This window comes from Notolabrus celidotus, chromosome 1 (genome assembly GCF_009762535.1).
Source record: "Notolabrus celidotus isolate fNotCel1 chromosome 1, fNotCel1.pri, whole genome shotgun sequence".
Lineage (NCBI taxonomy): Eukaryota > Metazoa > Chordata > Actinopteri > Labriformes > Labridae > Notolabrus > Notolabrus celidotus.
The window spans coordinates 18,580,459-18,598,869 of NC_048272.1; the positions used below are offsets into that span (position 1 = coordinate 18,580,459).

Below are 18,411 nucleotides of genomic sequence, written 5' to 3' on the forward strand. Positions count from 1 at the left end.
TTTCGGAGCCTGGCAACATCTCTGTTGGCGGTGCCAGGTGTGTTCAAACCTGTAGCAAACAAACGCTCGCAGATGTCTGTCCGCTCAGTCATCATGGGCTGGATCCTAACTGCATAAACCGCCTCCTGGTGATCGCTGCCGCACGTCTATTTCCAGCCTGCCCACAGGTATGAGGGATTTCTCTTTGACGCACCACATTTTAGCGACAGACACTCCAAAATCGACCGCTGAGTGAGTAAAATACGCTCTGTTTACGTTGTGTTTCGACTGCTTGTCGTCGGGAGGATCCTCCAGAGACGAGGGGAAGCGCGAATATGGCCCCACAGAGCAGAAAACGCCAAGTGTTCGAATTTTAGACCCATCTTATCGCTTTCTATTCTCCTGTTTTACGCACAAGGAGTGCTTGGATTTATTGCAGCCAAGGCAACTGCGCGCACACCAGAGGAGTGTATGCCCGTGGGATGACAGATCTCAGCGGCAGATTCACGCGTGAAGAGCAGCCTCTTACATGTCAGGAAGATGAAATCCCCAGCAGGTCGGGAGAAGAACTCAGGAGGGTTTATTAGGCCGCGTCACTCCGCGTTTATCTAACAACAGCAAAACCAAGGCGACTGTAAAGCAGTGAGCTTGTATAGTTGTTCCAAAAAAAGGGAGTAACCATGTCCAGGACACTGAAGAAGAAGAAACACTGGTCCAGTAAAGTGGTGGAGTGCGCGGTGTCATGGGGAAACCTGGGCGATTTTGGCTCTGTAGTGGAGGTCCTTGGGGGAGCAGAGCTGGGTCAGTTTCCCTACCTGGGCCAGATGAAGCTGGACGTGCTGGTGTGTCACGTCGGGAAGCTGCCCTACTACGGAGACGTTTTGCTGGAGGTGAACGGGACCCCCGTGAGTGGACTTACTAACCGGGACACCCTGGCTGTCATCCGCCACTTTCGGGAGCCAATTCGCTTGAAGACTGTGAAACCAGGTGCGTGCCAAGCTGCTTTTGTGTTCCCACACTCCACTGCTGCTCCTGTGACACCTGAGATCTGTTTGTTTGTGAGATGAGCGTTTAGATATGAGTAAACCCTCATGAATATACGCACACTGTCATGTAGGCAACCACAAGAACACAAGCCTACAAACAGCCTGATATTAAGATTCAGTGACATCACTAGATTGACTAAAGCTCACAAACTTCCCTTCATGCCACATCCAGGAGCTCCATGGGTCTCCCTGTGGTGTATCAATATCTGAAGGGGTAAAAAACACACAGGGTGATTTTACATTTTTTAATTATGAGACAATGCTGAGTGCATAAAAGTTAAAGTTGTCAACAAATAGCCTACAGAGATATAAATTGCAAAAACTCAAAACTAAGCAAGTGTTCTGGTCTTATTGGACTTAACTTTCTAGAATTAAGACTTAATTCTAGAATCAAGAAACTTGAGAAGTACAGATTTCTTACCCCATTGTTACATATTTTTTACTCATTTCAAGGAATTCAGACCTAATTTTCGGCATGTAAGATCTCAGAATAAGTCAGTTCCAGGTTTCAGGTTCAGGTTACTTTATTTGTACCTGTAGGTAAATTTGTTTTGCATCCAGTGAGATATCAGATCATGACATACATACATAATGTCAAAACAGATGTAGCATGAAAGAACACATAGGGGTGAAAGCAGACTTCTTTAAAAGTGCTTTAGATTCCATGTATAAGGCATGTCAGAAAACAAACAACCAATAAAAACGATTAAAATCATTTGAATAAATAACTCCAGTTGTGCCAGTGTAAGAAGATCTGGACTCTAGACTTAAAATTTGAATTTTGAGTCTGTATGCGCAAAGAAAATGTGTCTTAGATTAAGTCTGATGAGATTTGTTTACTAAAATAATATGATGTAACACTTGCTTAGTTTTGGGTTTTTGCAGTGTACACTTGATATGTTTTAATTATAGTAACACAGTTAAAGGTTGGTGCATAAATAAGTTGATGAGGGGTTACTGTGACAAGACAGTTTTGAATATTAGTGTGAACTACATAAACGCTTGTGTCACGGGTGGATTGGGGTGTACACCTCCCAGAGGAAATCCCAGACTTAACATCCAATAGCAGACTTCACTCACCACTTTCTCAGGGAGATCAAATAGTGATAATGGTAATAATGGCATGTAGCCCGACTGGATCTTTCCAAGCTAAGTGCACTTACATGCATAGAAATAAGGCCTAATTACATCCTCCATTATTCAGTCTCTACTCGGCTGCACATTGGCCACGGAAGCCGGAGTGGTTGGCCATGTTTTATCCTGTTGTTGTCCCATCACTCTGCATCCAGCTCTCAAAGGGATGCTGGCTGCAGCATCTGAACACTCTGATAATGAGGTCTAATGGCTGTGATGGCTGTGTTGATGCTCCCGCTGTGTGCTGTACTGGTTCAGACCCAAGCAGAGGTCCTCGGGTTAAGGGTTTCAGTGATATTTGTGTGTTTGTGACTCAGGAAGATTCTGCACTTCTTTGTTTTAGGGCTTTTTGACACCAGAATTATTGGAAAATGACTGTAATGCAGATTAAATTGCAGGGTTACTAGTCAACGCACTGATCCAACATAATAGTTTATTAACTCTCAAAGAATGCTATTGTTTCTCTTTTCTCCAAAACAGCAACCTACATAGAAATACGATAGTTTATAGCTGGCGTTAGCTGCTAGTGTTGGCAAAGAAAGTGCGCTGCTAGCAGAAACTGCAAGGCTCGCCATAGCTAGCAGAGAATGAAACGCTTGTCAAAGTAGGCAAAATGTAAAGATGAAGTGTTTCCAATCACACATTTTAAGGTTGTATTCTCTAATAATGTGAATAAGGTGATTAAAAACCTGCAAAAATATGAAATAATAGGGGTGTAACGATTCTTTTTAACAACAATTTGATTCATATCATGATTTGTGGTTGCCGATACGATTAAAGGACGATATTGCATGGCACCTTAGTAGGTGGTTGGATAGGTTTGTGGTGTTGCCGTGGTACTTCACTTGACCTTTACATATCCTACAAACAGCAAGCGACTTATTTTGAACATCACCGTCTTTGCAAAAGCCAAAGTGTTTCAACACACTGGAGTGGCCATTGGTGGCTTGATCATTTCTCGCTCGCTGGCTTCTCCTCTGCCATCCGCCGTGCTGTTTTGTTGTCTGCTGGCGCGTGGCGATGATGTCACAGACAGGCAGCCTGAATTGAGTAACGTTTAAAGTCTTTATCACTAAAAGTGCAAAAAAAACACATCCATTTAAAGTCTTTTGTGCTTAAATCCAATGAGTTATTTCCTAGTATCGATAAATTCGATTTATTACCTTTTAAAACAATGTTAGATCGATATATGTCGTCCAGAAGGCTAACTTGCAGAGCACAGATCGATGTAGTCGGATCATAGGAATATAAATCGATACATCAACGTAGTAGATGAATCGTTACACCCCTATTATTTATGTCTCTCTGGCACAAGATGCTGTTGTTCATCATTAGCTTAGTTCGTCTCTACATGCTCATCTTGTATAAGTGGTTAGGATTCAAGTCATGAAGTTAAGATAATTAAAACCTGTATAAGCACAAAAATAAGACGGTTTATGATTTAATATTCTATGTTCGACAGATGCGTCAAGAGAGGCTGTGAGCTGAGCTGCGGCCATGATCAGCTTACTTTGATTCAAGGTGCTTAGCTTGTTTCTAGGTCAGTATTCCTCGCCAGGCCGTAATACAACAATAGCATCATATCACATCCATACAGGGTTAGAGGTATGCAGCTGTTACGTATAACATGAGCTTATTTAATCACATTGGGGTTATCGTTAAGGGTTCGTGGTATCAGGAGAAAATGATACAGGAACATCTTTAGCTAAACAACAACTGAGACTGTACAAAAGGTTACATCAGCATCAGCCACAGCAGCTGAGTCCTAGGACCTCAGGCCAGGATCCCTGAAGATCAGCTGTACATGTGCACAACCCTATTAATGGCGTGTATGCTGTCACTCTGAGGGAGTTCCTGCTTTTTTAGCATTTTTTTTTTATTGATTTTCATACCTTTTCATAAGCAAAGAAGAGATGAATGGAAAATATCTGCCAAGATTTATGGGTCTGTGGCCCATTAGTGTGCACGCACATTAAGGTGTGTATTTTTGTGTGCGTGTGTTTCATGACTCTACACTCCCAAGAGCTCCAAACACCAAGCTCTCTGCCCCACTAACCAAGGATGATTAATAAAGGGCAGAGAGGAACGAAAGACTAAGGGGGAGAGAGAGGGACACAAAGAAACAGAGGGGGGAGAGAGAGGCAGGGGAGAGAAAAATAAAGAGAGATAGGGGAGAAAATCGGCTCTGCCTTATGCTCCAGGCTTAACTCCCACGCAAGGCTGTTTTTGCTCTTTAGAGCTCACAGGGAAGTAATAGGTGGCAGAGATGGCAAAATTCTCATCACCATTTTCTTCTCTGTCATCCTTACCCGTCTGGACTAGACGTCCCTTTTCTTTTTCCCTGGAATGTAGCTTTTAACAAGAGTAGATCTGTTAATGATACCCGAGTATGCTGGTCAATGCACATATTGTATTCCATCATCTGTTAGACCCCCACCAAAAAAACCTTGTTTCTTCTTTCCCAAAGCATTGGCATGCACAGATACTTTCTGACTGTAGAAAATAACCCTAATCTAACCCAGTTTATTAGGCTACTTGATGATGGTAGATGGCAGTGCACTGCTAACAAAGAGTGTAAGGTTAACCAAAGCTAGCACAATGTTTGCAGTTTTTATCACACATTGGCTGTATTAAAAAAAGTAAATAAGAACAAAAGTAAATATGCTCTTCATATCAGTCACTTGAGGTCAGGAGAGCAGTTTTTAAATGCTTAGCTTGTTTTTTTAAAGCTGGGGTTGGTAGTCAGATTTATATACACTTTTTGTTATACTGGTTAAAATGATCTTTATGTCCCAATGGCAATCAATACATAATGTGTTCTTCAAAAAGAGCGAAAAAAAGCCACAATCTACAGCCAGAGTAAACCAGGGAAAAAACCAACCAATCCCTGCCTTTGGGAGCCAAAATATGAAACCAATCAAATCGTGTCCTGCCTTTCTGCCCGCCTCCTGCACGTACATTTCATGTTTGTTTGTTGGGGTTTTAACTTTCACTATGGTAATGTTTTGGTATTTTCTTACCACTGAGTGAGACATGAGTTGACGTAGTGCAAAACACAGTTCACTAGTTTTGAGGTCAGTATTTCTTCTGTGTACTGATCAAAGCTTCATAACAGTTACATCCATACGCTGTTATTATCATAGAGCTGTTAACAATGAAGTCTAATATGTATATTTAATCAATTTGACTTTGTAGTAGGGATGTACATTTCAAGGGTTTTCCATGATCAATCTTTGGAAATGTTAACGATCGATTATCGATTAATAATTTAAAAAAAAAAAAGCAGGAAACATTTTCCATGTCAAAAACAATGCCAAATGCATTTTTTCCCCTACATTAATTATTATTATTAAACAGCTACGGATCATATCGAGGCGTACAAAATGTAAAACGCTGAATATCAACGTGTGGAGCAGGCTCTTAATCTTCGCTGACATACAGTCAGATAAAGTGAAGGCTCGGACTACAACATGTGGATTTACTTCAACAACATAACTGAAACATATTTCAGACTCACTGTGTCCAGTTTTCAGTCTCCTCGTTCTTAATGAAAAAAATAAGCATGTGAACTCCGTCTCCGCTGTGCTCAACACCTTTAGTCAGCTCATTCACATCGAAACATGCTTTAAACTTAAAACACCTCCCTGATAGCGAAATATAAGACCACATGATGTCTGTTCCACGTGACATAGACATTGACGTAACATTCCTACTTCGTAGGCATGCTAAGTATGGAGCAGTAGTCAGGTCTGTGTGTTGTATTGTTGCCAGGAAGGGAAAAAGGCATCAGAATATCTCTGGCTGCGTGTCCTGTTTGCAAAACGGCCTCACAGAGCCCTCTTGGGCATCAGCTTACAGATGCAGTTGTTACATTGTATGATTACATATTGTGCATATGTGTGCACATATGCATTGTGTGTATACGTTCCTGTGTGGTAGCCTCATGTTTAATTCACACCTCTTGCATAATTGACTTAGTGAGTGGATTTTCTCCACTCTGATGGAGGCTTTAGGGCCTGGAGGATCAGCTGTTAAACAGGAAGCTGTGATGGCATGACAGCAGCCAGCAGAGACGGACTGGCTCTCTGGTTCAACCTTGGATCTTCTCTTGTACTCTTCCCAAGATCTTCGTCTGCTGTCTCTGCTTTCACTCATTGAGCTGGTTGGCTTCCTGTGCTGCTGACGGAGGGGGTAAAATGGGAAAGGAAGACTTAAGCAGAATCTTAATTCCCCACTTTCCCCCACAACAACTAGACCCTATCCCTTCATTTCCAGGCTCTATCTAAGGTGTTGAGATGTTTGCTCTCACAGGGATAGAGGGTTATGGTTGGTTAGCTCTGTTAACCACCCTCTAAATGCAGTGGTTTCAGATGCAGACCACAGACTGTATAACAGAAGGAGTCCTAGACTGTTGTTTCAAAGGGGAATGTCTGTGAAGGTTCTCAGTCATCCAGGTCATGGTAATTCAAAGCTTGATCCATAAGGCAACTGGACTGGCAACTTCTACCAAGTTCAGTTGCCTTTCGGATCAAGCTTTGAATTTCAAAGTTGAAGTAAGCCTTTGTGAAAGTACCTGAAATCCGCATTATTACGAATGGCCAGCAGGTGGCGACTCCACTGGTTGCAAAAAGAAGTCTGACTATGAAAGCAGATTAGAAAATTAGCCTTCTCACTTATTTTTTTTCCCTTCCATAATAAGTCTCAATCAGTAGTTTTAAGTCCTCTCTAATACAGCATGGTGTTCATTTTGAAAATGATCGTCCATTTAAGAGAATAATAAAACGATGAAGCAGGGTATGATTTAACAGGGAGAGCTGACAACTGAAATGGAGATGTAGAAATTTGTATCGACCCTGACGTTCAATTATGGTCACTCCTGGTTCCAAAAAAACAGAAGATGGCAATGACAAACTCCCAGCTGTAAAACAGTGATCTCGAGACGAATGGTTGACACATTCAAATCAATTCAAATCTTTATTTATTCTCGAAAAGACATTTAAGGTTTCCCTCATTTCCAATGTCGTCAAGATCACAGGTACTTCAGAAATAACGAAACAAACATAATCATTCATAAAACAATAGATCCATTAAAACAGACACCTTTTGAGACACAGTGGTGAGAGATCAAATTATTAAACTCTGCAAAAGAGGGAATAGATATCAACTTAAATGACTGTTGGAGGGTATTCCATGATTTAGGGGCATCAATGGAGAACACTTACCTGCCGAGTTCAGTGTAAAATGACTTTTAGAAAGAGCCAATCAAAAGAGCTAGTCATGTAGGATCCATAATTCCACTCCAACAAGTTTGCAATGTAGGTGGGTAGCTTTCTATAAGGGCCTTAAGATTATACAAAAAAGTGTTTGTTTCCACTCTGCTCAAGAGAAAGCCAACCAACATATAGAGGGCTACGTTGACATCTGCTGTCGTTAGAATAACTTCCAAGCATGCTTCACAGATGGAGCAGATGCAAGACCTGTTTGTGTGACACTATTGTTTGCCATGACAGCAACATCACAACCAAGCGGCAACCTTGGCTGCGAGAATTGAAGCCAATGCGGATGTGTTAAAAACTGCAGTTCATCGAGTGTACGCTTGAGGCTGGCTCAAGTAACCTAAATCATATACACACAAATTCAGAGAAGCTTTACAGCAGAAATAAACTTGTTTACAGCATGGTACTAAAAACAGTGTAGTCTGGACAGCTCATTTATCGGGACACACTGTACGGGGGATGAATTTTTTCACAACGCAGCAATTTCGAAGATATTAAGATTATGAGTTTTCCATTACGAGAGGCACAGCTGACTTGAATGACTGGTGGGAAAACTGTAGCTGTTGGTGAGGAGGCTCAAAGCCTGCCTCTTTACGTCATACTTGCTCGACAGCAGTTATGTTGAATTCAGCATTTCAAATATGGCTGCCGCCGCCGATTTGCCTTAAAACAGTGCTTTACAAACAGATGGGTGATATCACGGATACTACGTCCATTATTTATACAGTCTATGATGCCAACTTGAGGACATCCATCAGACCAGAGTCTTCTACACTGTTTACTGGCCTGCAGTCAGTTTTAGCAAGTGCTGTTAACTTCTTTGATTTAGTTTCACCCACAAGTCAGGACATCAGTGTGATTAGCTGCACTCTTATGCTCAGCTCATAGGTGGTTGTTAAACTCGAAGCCCTATGGTGATATTTTGAGTCTGTGTAACACAAAGTGCATATTACTTTTAACTTGTCAACTGTACCATCTGGGAGTTTTTTTCACAGTGAAATGTCTCTGAAAGGTGCAGTGTTGGTGTTATTTTCCATCATGGTGGCAGTACAAGCAGACACAGCCATGGTTTGACTACAGTTTATCAAATGGGGAAAAAAAATAGCAATTTCCAACGAATGAAAATGTTAATTTTGGACCTTAATTTGCATTGCAGTCAACTTGTTTTCACTGACTCCCTTAGAAGAAAATGTGAATACAGAGGAGTATCTTATCTGATTGTTATCGCAAGAATTCCAGAAAAGTCACGCTCAGGCTGTCAACTTAACTTCTGGAGATGATGAGTCACGATAGAGCATCCTCTGTTTCATAAAAAGGTACCATAGGTAGTGGTGTCCTTTCTCCTAGTTAAAGATTATAGCTGTATTTCTTGTGGCTCCACTCTTAAAAGCAACTAACCAGTCGAAGGGGCTCCCAAACTTGGGGAAAGGCCAGGGGGTTTGGAAAAGGATTGGGTCATAAAGAGTGTAAATCCAAAAAACAGAAATGAGGATTTAAGGCAAGCAGGGTGAGGAGAAAGAGAGACCGAATGCAAGATGCAAGTCTCTGTGGAGGCTATTATCTATCTCAGCCATTGATCGAGAGAAATGTGAGCTGAAAGAGTCTCACACAGCACTTCACTTACTTTCCTACCACTGCTTCTGGTGCATCATATGTTCTCCAGGGACTGCCTTGAGTATTCTCTCACATGCTTACATCCTCACATACACACACACACTGCTTTGAAATGAAGAAGTTCACACTGAGCCAGCACAGACACTTCACGACACACCGTTAGCTGGCTGTGCTCATTTCTCAGTATCTTTGATTAAGCAGGGAGAGGCCTCTATTAAAAGCTCCGTGCTCGGTACACGAATCTATTTCTGCCGGTTACCCCCAGCTAAGGATCAGGAAAGATGCCTGATGAAAAGGATAATGACTGGCATTCCAGAATTCATTTTTTTACCCTGCTTTCCGCTCTGTTATTCTCTGCTTTGCCTCCTATATGTTTGTAGCTTCAATCACGGAGCAAAGAAAACATACGTACAACCTGTAGCCATTTCTACGCAGCGGAAAAGATGATGACTCTCACATCAAATGAATAATTTCTTTGTGCAGAACACAGCAGAGCTTCAGTGAAAAGTTCTCTTTTGCTTTTTAGATGATTAGTATTAGCTGTGTGAGTGTATGAAACACATGTATGCAAGCCCTCTCTTTAAAATTGATGCACTCTGCTGCTTTGTTTCTCGCTCAGACAGATGGGTTTGTTGTTCTTTTATGATATCCACCAGATTGCTCGTATGTTTAAATCAAATGCTAATTAATTAGGAAGCTCAAACACCTTAAGGATGTGTGGATAACTCAATTCTTCGGGAGATTATTGATTTTAATGGTTGATAGTCGCTGTCGTTATAATGAAAACACATTAAGTCTGCATTTGAATGGTGTTATCACCTGTTCCTGTAAGCTACTCCGTTTCAGGAGCTAATTTTCTTCTTAATCATCTTTGAAATTTGCAGCCAAATTGCGTAATTGAGTTTGCATAAAGCAGACCTCTAAAGCTACTCCAGATTACATTCTGAGTCGCTGGCTCCTGCTCACACATCAGCCTATTTTCCATTACCTGCTGATCGTGCCAATAGAGAAGAATACAGAGTGACATGAGCCCCTAAGCCCCTGTATCAAACGGCAATAGTGAGTGTGGGTTAATCACATTAATGCACCTCTCATATCAGGAAGTGCCTCTCAATGGATTCATCCTCTTGACAGGCGATGCTTTGTCACTGCGAAGAGATTTGCAGTCGGCTGCAAAAAAAAAAGGGGGGGGGGGATTGAGAGCGGGAGTGGGAACACAGCAGCCCTGAGAGCCTGGTCAAATAAATAGAGACATCTGTTCTCGCCTTCGAGATGTTTCAGACAATCAGCTGAGTGGAGCAGGAGAACTATCATGTACACCGCTGCTTTGACAGAGAACTCATAACAAAGTCATTTAAGGCTGAAAGGGCTCTCTGCTGCTGTTTTTATGCAGATTCAACAAGATGTCAGCTGTTTTTTTTTCTGCTAAGATCGGTTTAAGCTCGGGCACTCATCCAGCTGTTCTGCAATTGGATTATCGACTGCTGGGTGCTTGTGTGGCTACTTTGTGATTTTAATTGCTCTGTTGCCGAATTTGCATGTTATCATATGTTGTCGACAACTGTCTTAATACCACTTTCTAGGCCCGGCGTCCTTTAAAAAAAACCAACACATTCCTAATCTCATTTGTGCCAACTGGCTGGATAAAGGCTGGGAAAACAAATAAACAGAGATAAAATGATTACTGTACACAAAGTGAACCACAGGTGGGTCTGAATTCTCATATGCCTCATTAATAATTTAAAACGCTGGCAACACAGAATATAAAATACAAATGTGGCAGACCTCTGCGAGAGGAAACATAAGCAGAGTGTTGCATCAGACCCTTCTCGGCTGTGTTTATGAAACCTCTCTGATGTGCTCCTATAAGGGTTTAAAGCACCACACCAGGGGTTTTACATGTTTCAGCCCATTAACTGCAAATATGTAAGCTCTGTACTACCACTGACCCTCTCCTAAAGCAAGCGGCAGAGTTTCAGATGTGTGTTGGATAACACAATGAGGTTTTCCTACTTTCAGGCTATCATTGTTCATTTCACTACAGGACAAAAATCGCCCTGTGAAAAAATTGTGTTATAAAAAGTGGAACCCATGCCGGCTTTCATTGTGGTTATCATTATGTGGCAATAAAGGACACATTTTCAACTTAGGACTGCAAGTCCACTTAATAGTATCTAAAGTTTGACTATATCAAGGATAGTTTGAGGCTAAAGGGGATACAAGATAAGGCCATGATTTGATCCCTCCTCTGTAATTCTGAGCTGAAGATGTCAGTCAATGAAAACTAGTTTGTTAAGTGATCAGAGGAGTTTAAAGCTGCTGTGAGGAACTTTTGCTTTGTGTTGATTTTGGCGCCCCCCTGTGGTCAAAGATGATCATGATTCACCTTTCTGATCTCGCCCTGTTCATCCTAAGACCGCTATCTGAGACAAAATCTCATCCTGATTTCATTCAACAGTCAAATATGTCACTCATTGTTAGGGATCGGTACCGAATTTGGTACTTTTATAGGTACCAACCGAATTCTGTCGGTACTACCGAGTACCGACTCACGTAAAGTCAAACGGTACCATGTTTCGGTACTAGGGATGTACATTTTAAGTATTTTCCGTGATCGATTTTTGGAAATGTTAACGATCAATTATCGATTAATTGATAAAAAAAACATTATTATTCTTATGTCATAAACAATGCCAAATAGGTTGTTTTCCCCCTAAATTTTATTTTCTACAGCAACAAAATGCATATAACTGACGGGATTGAATACGGGCACACGTTTGACACGCAGAATATCAACGATCAGGCTCATTAAAATATTCTCCGCGGACATAATCTTATAAAGTGAAGGCTCATAATACTAACAGAAAAGTACTTCAGACTCACAGTGTCCAGTTTTCTGTCTACTCGTTCTTATTGAGAAAAATAAACATGTGTATTCGGTCAGGTGTCAGCCGGGAGCGCAACCGGGTCATAGTCAGTCCCGCTGGAGAAAAGCCCAGACGGCTCTGATGTTGCTGGTCTGTAAACGTAGCGTACCAGAATTTCCCACCTGTCTGTTGTCTATGTATCCAAAGGTGGGAAATATCCTGTTTAAAGCTGTCAACCTTTGTGTCCGTGTTGTTGTTGTTGGCAGCAGTTTTGTATTGATCCTGTATTGATTAAAAAGCGCACGTGGAGACCTGACGCACAGCCGCAGCCACCAGCTGAGCGTCTCCGCTGTGCGTAACACCTTTAACAGCTGATTCACATCTCAAATTTGTTTAAATTAAATAAATATGTTAAATTAAACAAATTTGAGATTTTTTTTTTTTTTTTAATTAACATTTATTACCACATAAATACACACAAGTACCGAATATTGGTACCCCGGAGTACCGGTACCGATTCCCAGGTACCGGGAATCGGTACCTGGGAATCGCTGATCTTGTTAGCTTTTGTAGCTCATAAAGAAGCACCAGTATCAATATAGTTCTAACCATCTTAAACCTCCTCACTGGGGCTTTATTTATGACGGTTAAACATTTTCTCTCCTCAGTTATTATCTGAAAAGAAAAAAACAGACAACAACAAGAAGAGAGAGAGAGAGAGAGAGAGAGAGAGAGAGAGAGAGAGAGAGAGAGAGAGAGAGAGAGAGAGAGAGAGAGAGAGAGAGAGAGAGAGAGAGAGAGAGAGAGAGAGAGAGAGAGAGAGAGAGAGAGAGAGAGAGAGAGAGAGAGAGAGACAATTTTAAGAAGACACAAATAATGATCTTTCAAAAAAAGCCCAGATGTCTTGAAAATAAATATATTTTTACTCTGAATAACACTCAAATTAAACACACAAAGAATTATACTTACCTTGGTCTGAACATATCTGCATCAGGAAATGTTAACATGGCAATAAATCCACTTAAAGAAAAAGCATGAAGGGCACTCTATGCATTAAAAACCAAATTATTCAAGATTAACATTCCAATTAGAATCTGGACAAAAATATTTGATAGTGTAATTGTACCTATAGCTCCTGTGATGCACGATAAGTTATGATCATGCATTTGTCAAGTTTGACAAAAACATCATGCTGAACAACTTTTTTTATATTGTCAGTTGTGTTGTGACCTCTCTCTGGTGCAGATTGAGAGAGGAGAGGAGAGGATCACCAAAGTCTTGAATTTTGATGAACAAGCTGACCATGAACCTGTAGGCAGTCTCACATATAGTAGACCAACTGTTGTTCAGGTGCTTCAGCGATGGATTAACACACTCTGATTAAAACTCTAGAGCCACACTTATACTAACTTTGACTTTATTTAAATGACTATGTGTAAAATCCATCTCTTTGACATGTGCGACTCAAACCTCAGTCTTGGTCAGAGGCTGATGATACAACAGTCAATCCTCTTACCTCTTCGGTGATCAAGATGAGAAGCGTAGCCAGCTCTTTGTTACAAGCCCTGTTAGGTCGACATGCTCGACATGCTCATTACCCAGCCTGGGTTTGTGCGTGCTGAACAGCAACACTTGAACCAGACCGCCATGTGTAAATGCAGAACAGGTACCAAAGCAGCAGAAGATGGCGATTAGCAGGAGTGTTACATTCTTCACCTTCCAACCTCACCTCATTAGCATCTTACTTACTCTCAGTGCTGTGTCTCACTGCCCTCTTTGCCCTGTTTAATTTAAATCAGAGAGGTGTAATGGTAGTGGAAGATTTCAGTTTACATCAAACGTTGTAGTGAGGGCGGATTATTTTTGATACCGGTTCATCGTAAAGAAAAACATCCATATTTGTCCGAAAGACCTTCAAATTCCCTTAAACTGACACCAGCAGCTTTTTAAAAAACACTTCTATTAAACTCTCTGATTTAAGAGATATTAATATTCTGTTTTTGTCCTCTATGTTTTCCTCCATGTGTATTTCTTTGTAACCGCTCCATGCCTATCTTTCTATCTCTTTGGCCTTTTACTATATCATCCTGCAAAGCATTTTGTTGATATACAGTGTGTTTGTCCTCTGTGACTCTCATCAAGCATCTCCCATATGTGCCGGAGGCAGCTGTCAGACTTGTAGTGAAGCTTTACGCCCTCCATCCCCACCTCACGCCACACACACATAACACACACATGAGGAGAGGAGAGATGGTGACACTGAGCAGACAGATTCCCAGGAAAGTTTAAGGATGGAAAGTTTGATGTCATATCGAGGTTTATGGAGGGTTTCAACACAAATAATTGCAAAGGAGTCATTTATTACAATATTTAATGATGTTGATCTGCGTCAGGAACTTCTCTGTCTCTGCCGAAGTGAGATATCAAGAATTAAAGACTTGTTTTGATGTGAGGTGATGCATTTCTGTATTGCCTTTCTTCTGTTTTCCTGAATGCCGGTGCAAAGCAGAGCTGCCAGCACCCCATAGCATCCTTGACGGTAGCCTTCCCCCTCATGCCTTGTAGTGTCTGTGGGGGCAGACGTTGGGGTGGGGGGGTCTGTGGGAGGAGGCATAAATACAACTACAAAACAAACAAGCGTAAAGTTGCTCCCAACCGTACTCCAAGTCCTCAATAATTCATCTACCCCAGAGCCGGATACTCTTCTGATGTGCGGGTGTGTGTGTAGGCCTGTGTGCGCGTGTGTGCCTGATAACTGGTGATATTAGAGTAAAGCGGTGGGCTACAGTCAAAAAGCGTAGCATGACTCCCGGTCCCCAGCAGGCTCTCATTATTCCCACTTTAATCAAATTGGCGCTGCTCTTCTCGCACACTCCAGCAGCACCTGCAGTGATTGCAGTCTAAACAGCATGTTTGATGAGGTGGTTTGGAAACGGAACTGTACATTTCAAATTGATGTTGAGAGCTATCATGATGATTGGCTTGTAGATATGAAATGTATACACAGGTTTTTGCTTCCTGGCTGTCTGTTAGATTTATATCCAGAGAATTAGAGGTGGTTAGACTGCCTGGAGAAAAAAAAGAACTGTTGTTGATTTTATCCCAACACTAAAATATACTAAAAGAACATGGACTGAATCAACATCCAACCCCAACTTGGTCCCAGCATGTTGCTGTCTAACATGAGTCTGGTTGTGCTCCAGGTTTCTGCCTGTTAAAGGAAGTTTGTCCTTGCCACTCTATCTTGCGAAGTACTTCGAGATGCTCTGCCCATGGTGGATTAAGATGCGATAAGATCTAGTCCTGTCAGTAAGATGGGACTGGATCTGATCCTGTCTTGATGTTGGGTCTTTGTTAATAATTTATCATAGAGTACAGTCTAGACCTTTTACGTTTGTAAAAGCGTCTTTAGATAATGTTTGTTGTGATTTGGCGTTATACAAATAAAGATGGATTGGTTGATTTAACATCCACAAAATTTTTTTTTTTTTAAACTACCAACAAACTTAGCCCATTCTTTCTAATGGCCAGCAGGGGGAGACTGCAATTGTTGTAATCATACACTGCATAGAAAATATTTTTAGCCTCAGTGGTGTCATCCACTGGTTTCTGAAGGCTGGTTTTAAAGCAAAGTCCCCATATTGGAAATGCTGACTCAACCTTATCTTCAGTCAACCTAGAAACAGACAAAGACGAGGAGTTGAGGCTTTTATCTTCCTGGCAAGCACCTACATAGCGCCATTAGTCAGTCAATGCAGCAAGGTCTCTTCTTTTGAATGTCTATGCATAAGCCTTTGTCTTAATATGAAAACGGATAAGTTATAAAAAAAAACATCACTGTCCAGTCCAGTGAGTAAGAAAATGAGCTATGGGGAGCAAAATCATGTTTTGAACCAGACTGTACACACTTTTGTTGTAAGAATGGCTTATTAACCTGGGTGTAAATGACACTTCCTGATCTTTCGCAGCCAGCCTCAAGTGGACACTTGAGGAATTGCAGTTTTTAGCACTTCCACATTGACTTAACTTGTTAACACTGGAGGTTCAGCTTGGCTGTTCAGGGGTCAAGTTGTACATGTAAGCAAATGGGAAAATAAACCCACTTATTATTTTGGTAAACATGATTTTTTATGTTTCTTTTGGACGTGACATATTTATGTCAGAAGGAATATCAAACTTTATTATTCTATCCACCATCACAGAATTTATTTGAACAACTAAACAGTTACTGCTTTTAGATTTGTTCTGCTTTCATGAAAAATGTGTAACCATTTAGAAGAGATGGTGACACCAGCTATGTGAGAGCAGGAATCAGCTGATGCTGACTAATACAAAATGCCATAAATTGATCTCCATGAATTGGCTGACTAATTGATTGGTCCATCTCTAGTTATAGCTATTTTCTTTTCTTTATTTACTTATTTATTAGTTAATATTTGTTCAGATTAAGTACAGACAAGGAAAACATATGTAAAATATGATATCTAGCTTATGTAATGCGTTTAGGTCTTTTATTCATCCACAAAGTCTTTTTCTAATAAGTCTGATTTTTTCTGCTTATGCCAAAAAAAAAAAAAAAAAAGAAAAAAGCTTACATAAAAGGTAGTAAATCTTGATGGTATTGGATTTATTCATCACACTCCCTTTTAACTGTGATTTACTTGAAGGAAATACTTCTCGTCATTAGTCTGAAGGTCGAGGATAAAGAGGTGCTTTTAGCGTATTAAAAAAAGAGAAAGGAAATTGTGGCTCTTCAACAGAGCTTTGACTGACAGGACGCTGAATTGTAAACCTTGATTTTTTGGCCTCACATCATAAATTTCTTTGTCAACTGAAGGCGTGTGGTCAGGACTCGGGGCATATTACAGTGTGATCACGTACCTGGGGACCTGTGGGTGGTGCACAGAGGTCATGGTGGCGGTGTGTAATGAGTAATGAGTGAATGTTTAGGGGGGTCAGGGTCATACCAGTACAAGCAAACAACATAATCTCACATTTGAATTTAAAGCACAAAGGAAAAGCCTCATCATTGGAAGTTACCTCAACATGTGAGAGTGAAACCTCTAATTGCATTGTCTATAGAAGCTAACAGAGCATTGGCCTCAAGGTTGCAGAGCATAAAAATAGCATTTGGGTGTTAACAGTATGATGAATCTCCTCTGGGGTCCTTGTTTTTTATCAACAGGGAGGTTCTGGGGATTAAGTTCCTCTGTGTCTTCAGCCCTAGTTCCAATTAAAGACCTTGTTGTCGTCTTAAATGCCTGTTAGCGCTCACACTGTGCTATAATGACTAGCTCTAATCCAAGCCCAGTAAATATGTATTTATTAAGGCTTTATGAAACCATTTGTTGTGTTTTAGTTTTATACAGGGCTCCAACAGTGGAAGCCAATTTGCAGTTGAGAGAGGGTTTCACTGATGATTGAACAGATGAGGAGTAATGGGTATGAAAGTGGTTATTTTTGTTTTGATCTGCATCCTGTTTGCCCTCATTACCCAGTGTTCATTCTGCTTTGAGGGGAGCTCTGCTTTTCTCTGCTCCCATCTGCCCATCACTGTGGCTGTGAGATGTCTGCTCTATTCTCTAACTGTGACACAAATGTCTTTTTCAACTCCCTTTTTTTAAATGTATAATGCATGTAGCACACTCATGCATGCTTCAGAGTTGTTCTGATACCAATACTGGCTTTGGAAAATCTGAAAGTATGCCAGTCAGTGTGCTGATCGCGTACCACAACTCATTAGCCTTTAAAAAATTCACCAGCCCTTTCTTTTGTCCAAAACAGCAGCATACCCAGGGAAAATGAAGGCTGTGACTGTGTTAGACTGTGTTGTGCTAAGAAAGGCTGATTCAACTTAGTTTCCATGTGACAAAGGCAAATTACAAAAGTGTGTTGCTTTAAAAATGTTTGGACGACATGGCGGCTCCTAGGGTTGCAAAGGGGTGGAAAAATTCCGGTAAGTTTCCATGGGAAGTTAAGCTGGGGAATTTTGGAAATATTCCAAAATTGGAAACTTTCCATGGGAATTAACTTGGAATTAACTGGTAATTAACTGGTAATTTAATGGAAAGGTATCATATCCAAGCATAAATATTTGATTTATAAGCAGACATCCATCCAAAATAATACAATTAAAACAGATTTATTTGTAAGTAGAACTTTATCAAGTGTTAAGTATTTTATTGAACAATTCATTATTTCATCGAAGAACAAAAGCATGAATGTTCAGTTACATATTACTCATCACCCCCCCCCCCCCCCCCGTCAACATTATGCTAAAATATATTTTCCCCAACTATATTTAAGTTCCCTATTAGAGCCAAAGTTCAAATTAGTAAATTCCTGGTTTATTCCTGTTTATTCCGGTTTATTCCCGTTAATTCCCATGGAAAGTTTCTAACTTTGGAAATTCCCAGAATTTTGCAACCCTAACGGCTCCCAAAAAGTTAAGCCAAAACAATGAGAGCTCCCCCTACTGACAGGCTGCAGTATAGG

The 18,411-nt window shown here is 40.8% G+C and overlaps 1 protein-coding gene across 3 annotated transcripts in view; it reads left to right on the forward strand.

The window, feature by feature from the left end:
- LOC117816302 (membrane-associated guanylate kinase, WW and PDZ domain-containing protein 3) overlaps nt 1–18,411 on the forward strand; it is a 247,899-nt gene continuing 229,488 nt past the window's right edge. For all 3 annotated transcript variants that reach the window (XM_034688509.1, XM_034688524.1, XM_034688517.1), the window contains exon 1: nt 1–966. In XM_034688509.1, coding sequence (XP_034544400.1) covers nt 660–966 — 307 coding nt within the window. In that variant the 5' untranslated portion in view covers nt 1–659. The remainder of the gene's footprint in view (nt 967–18,411) is intronic.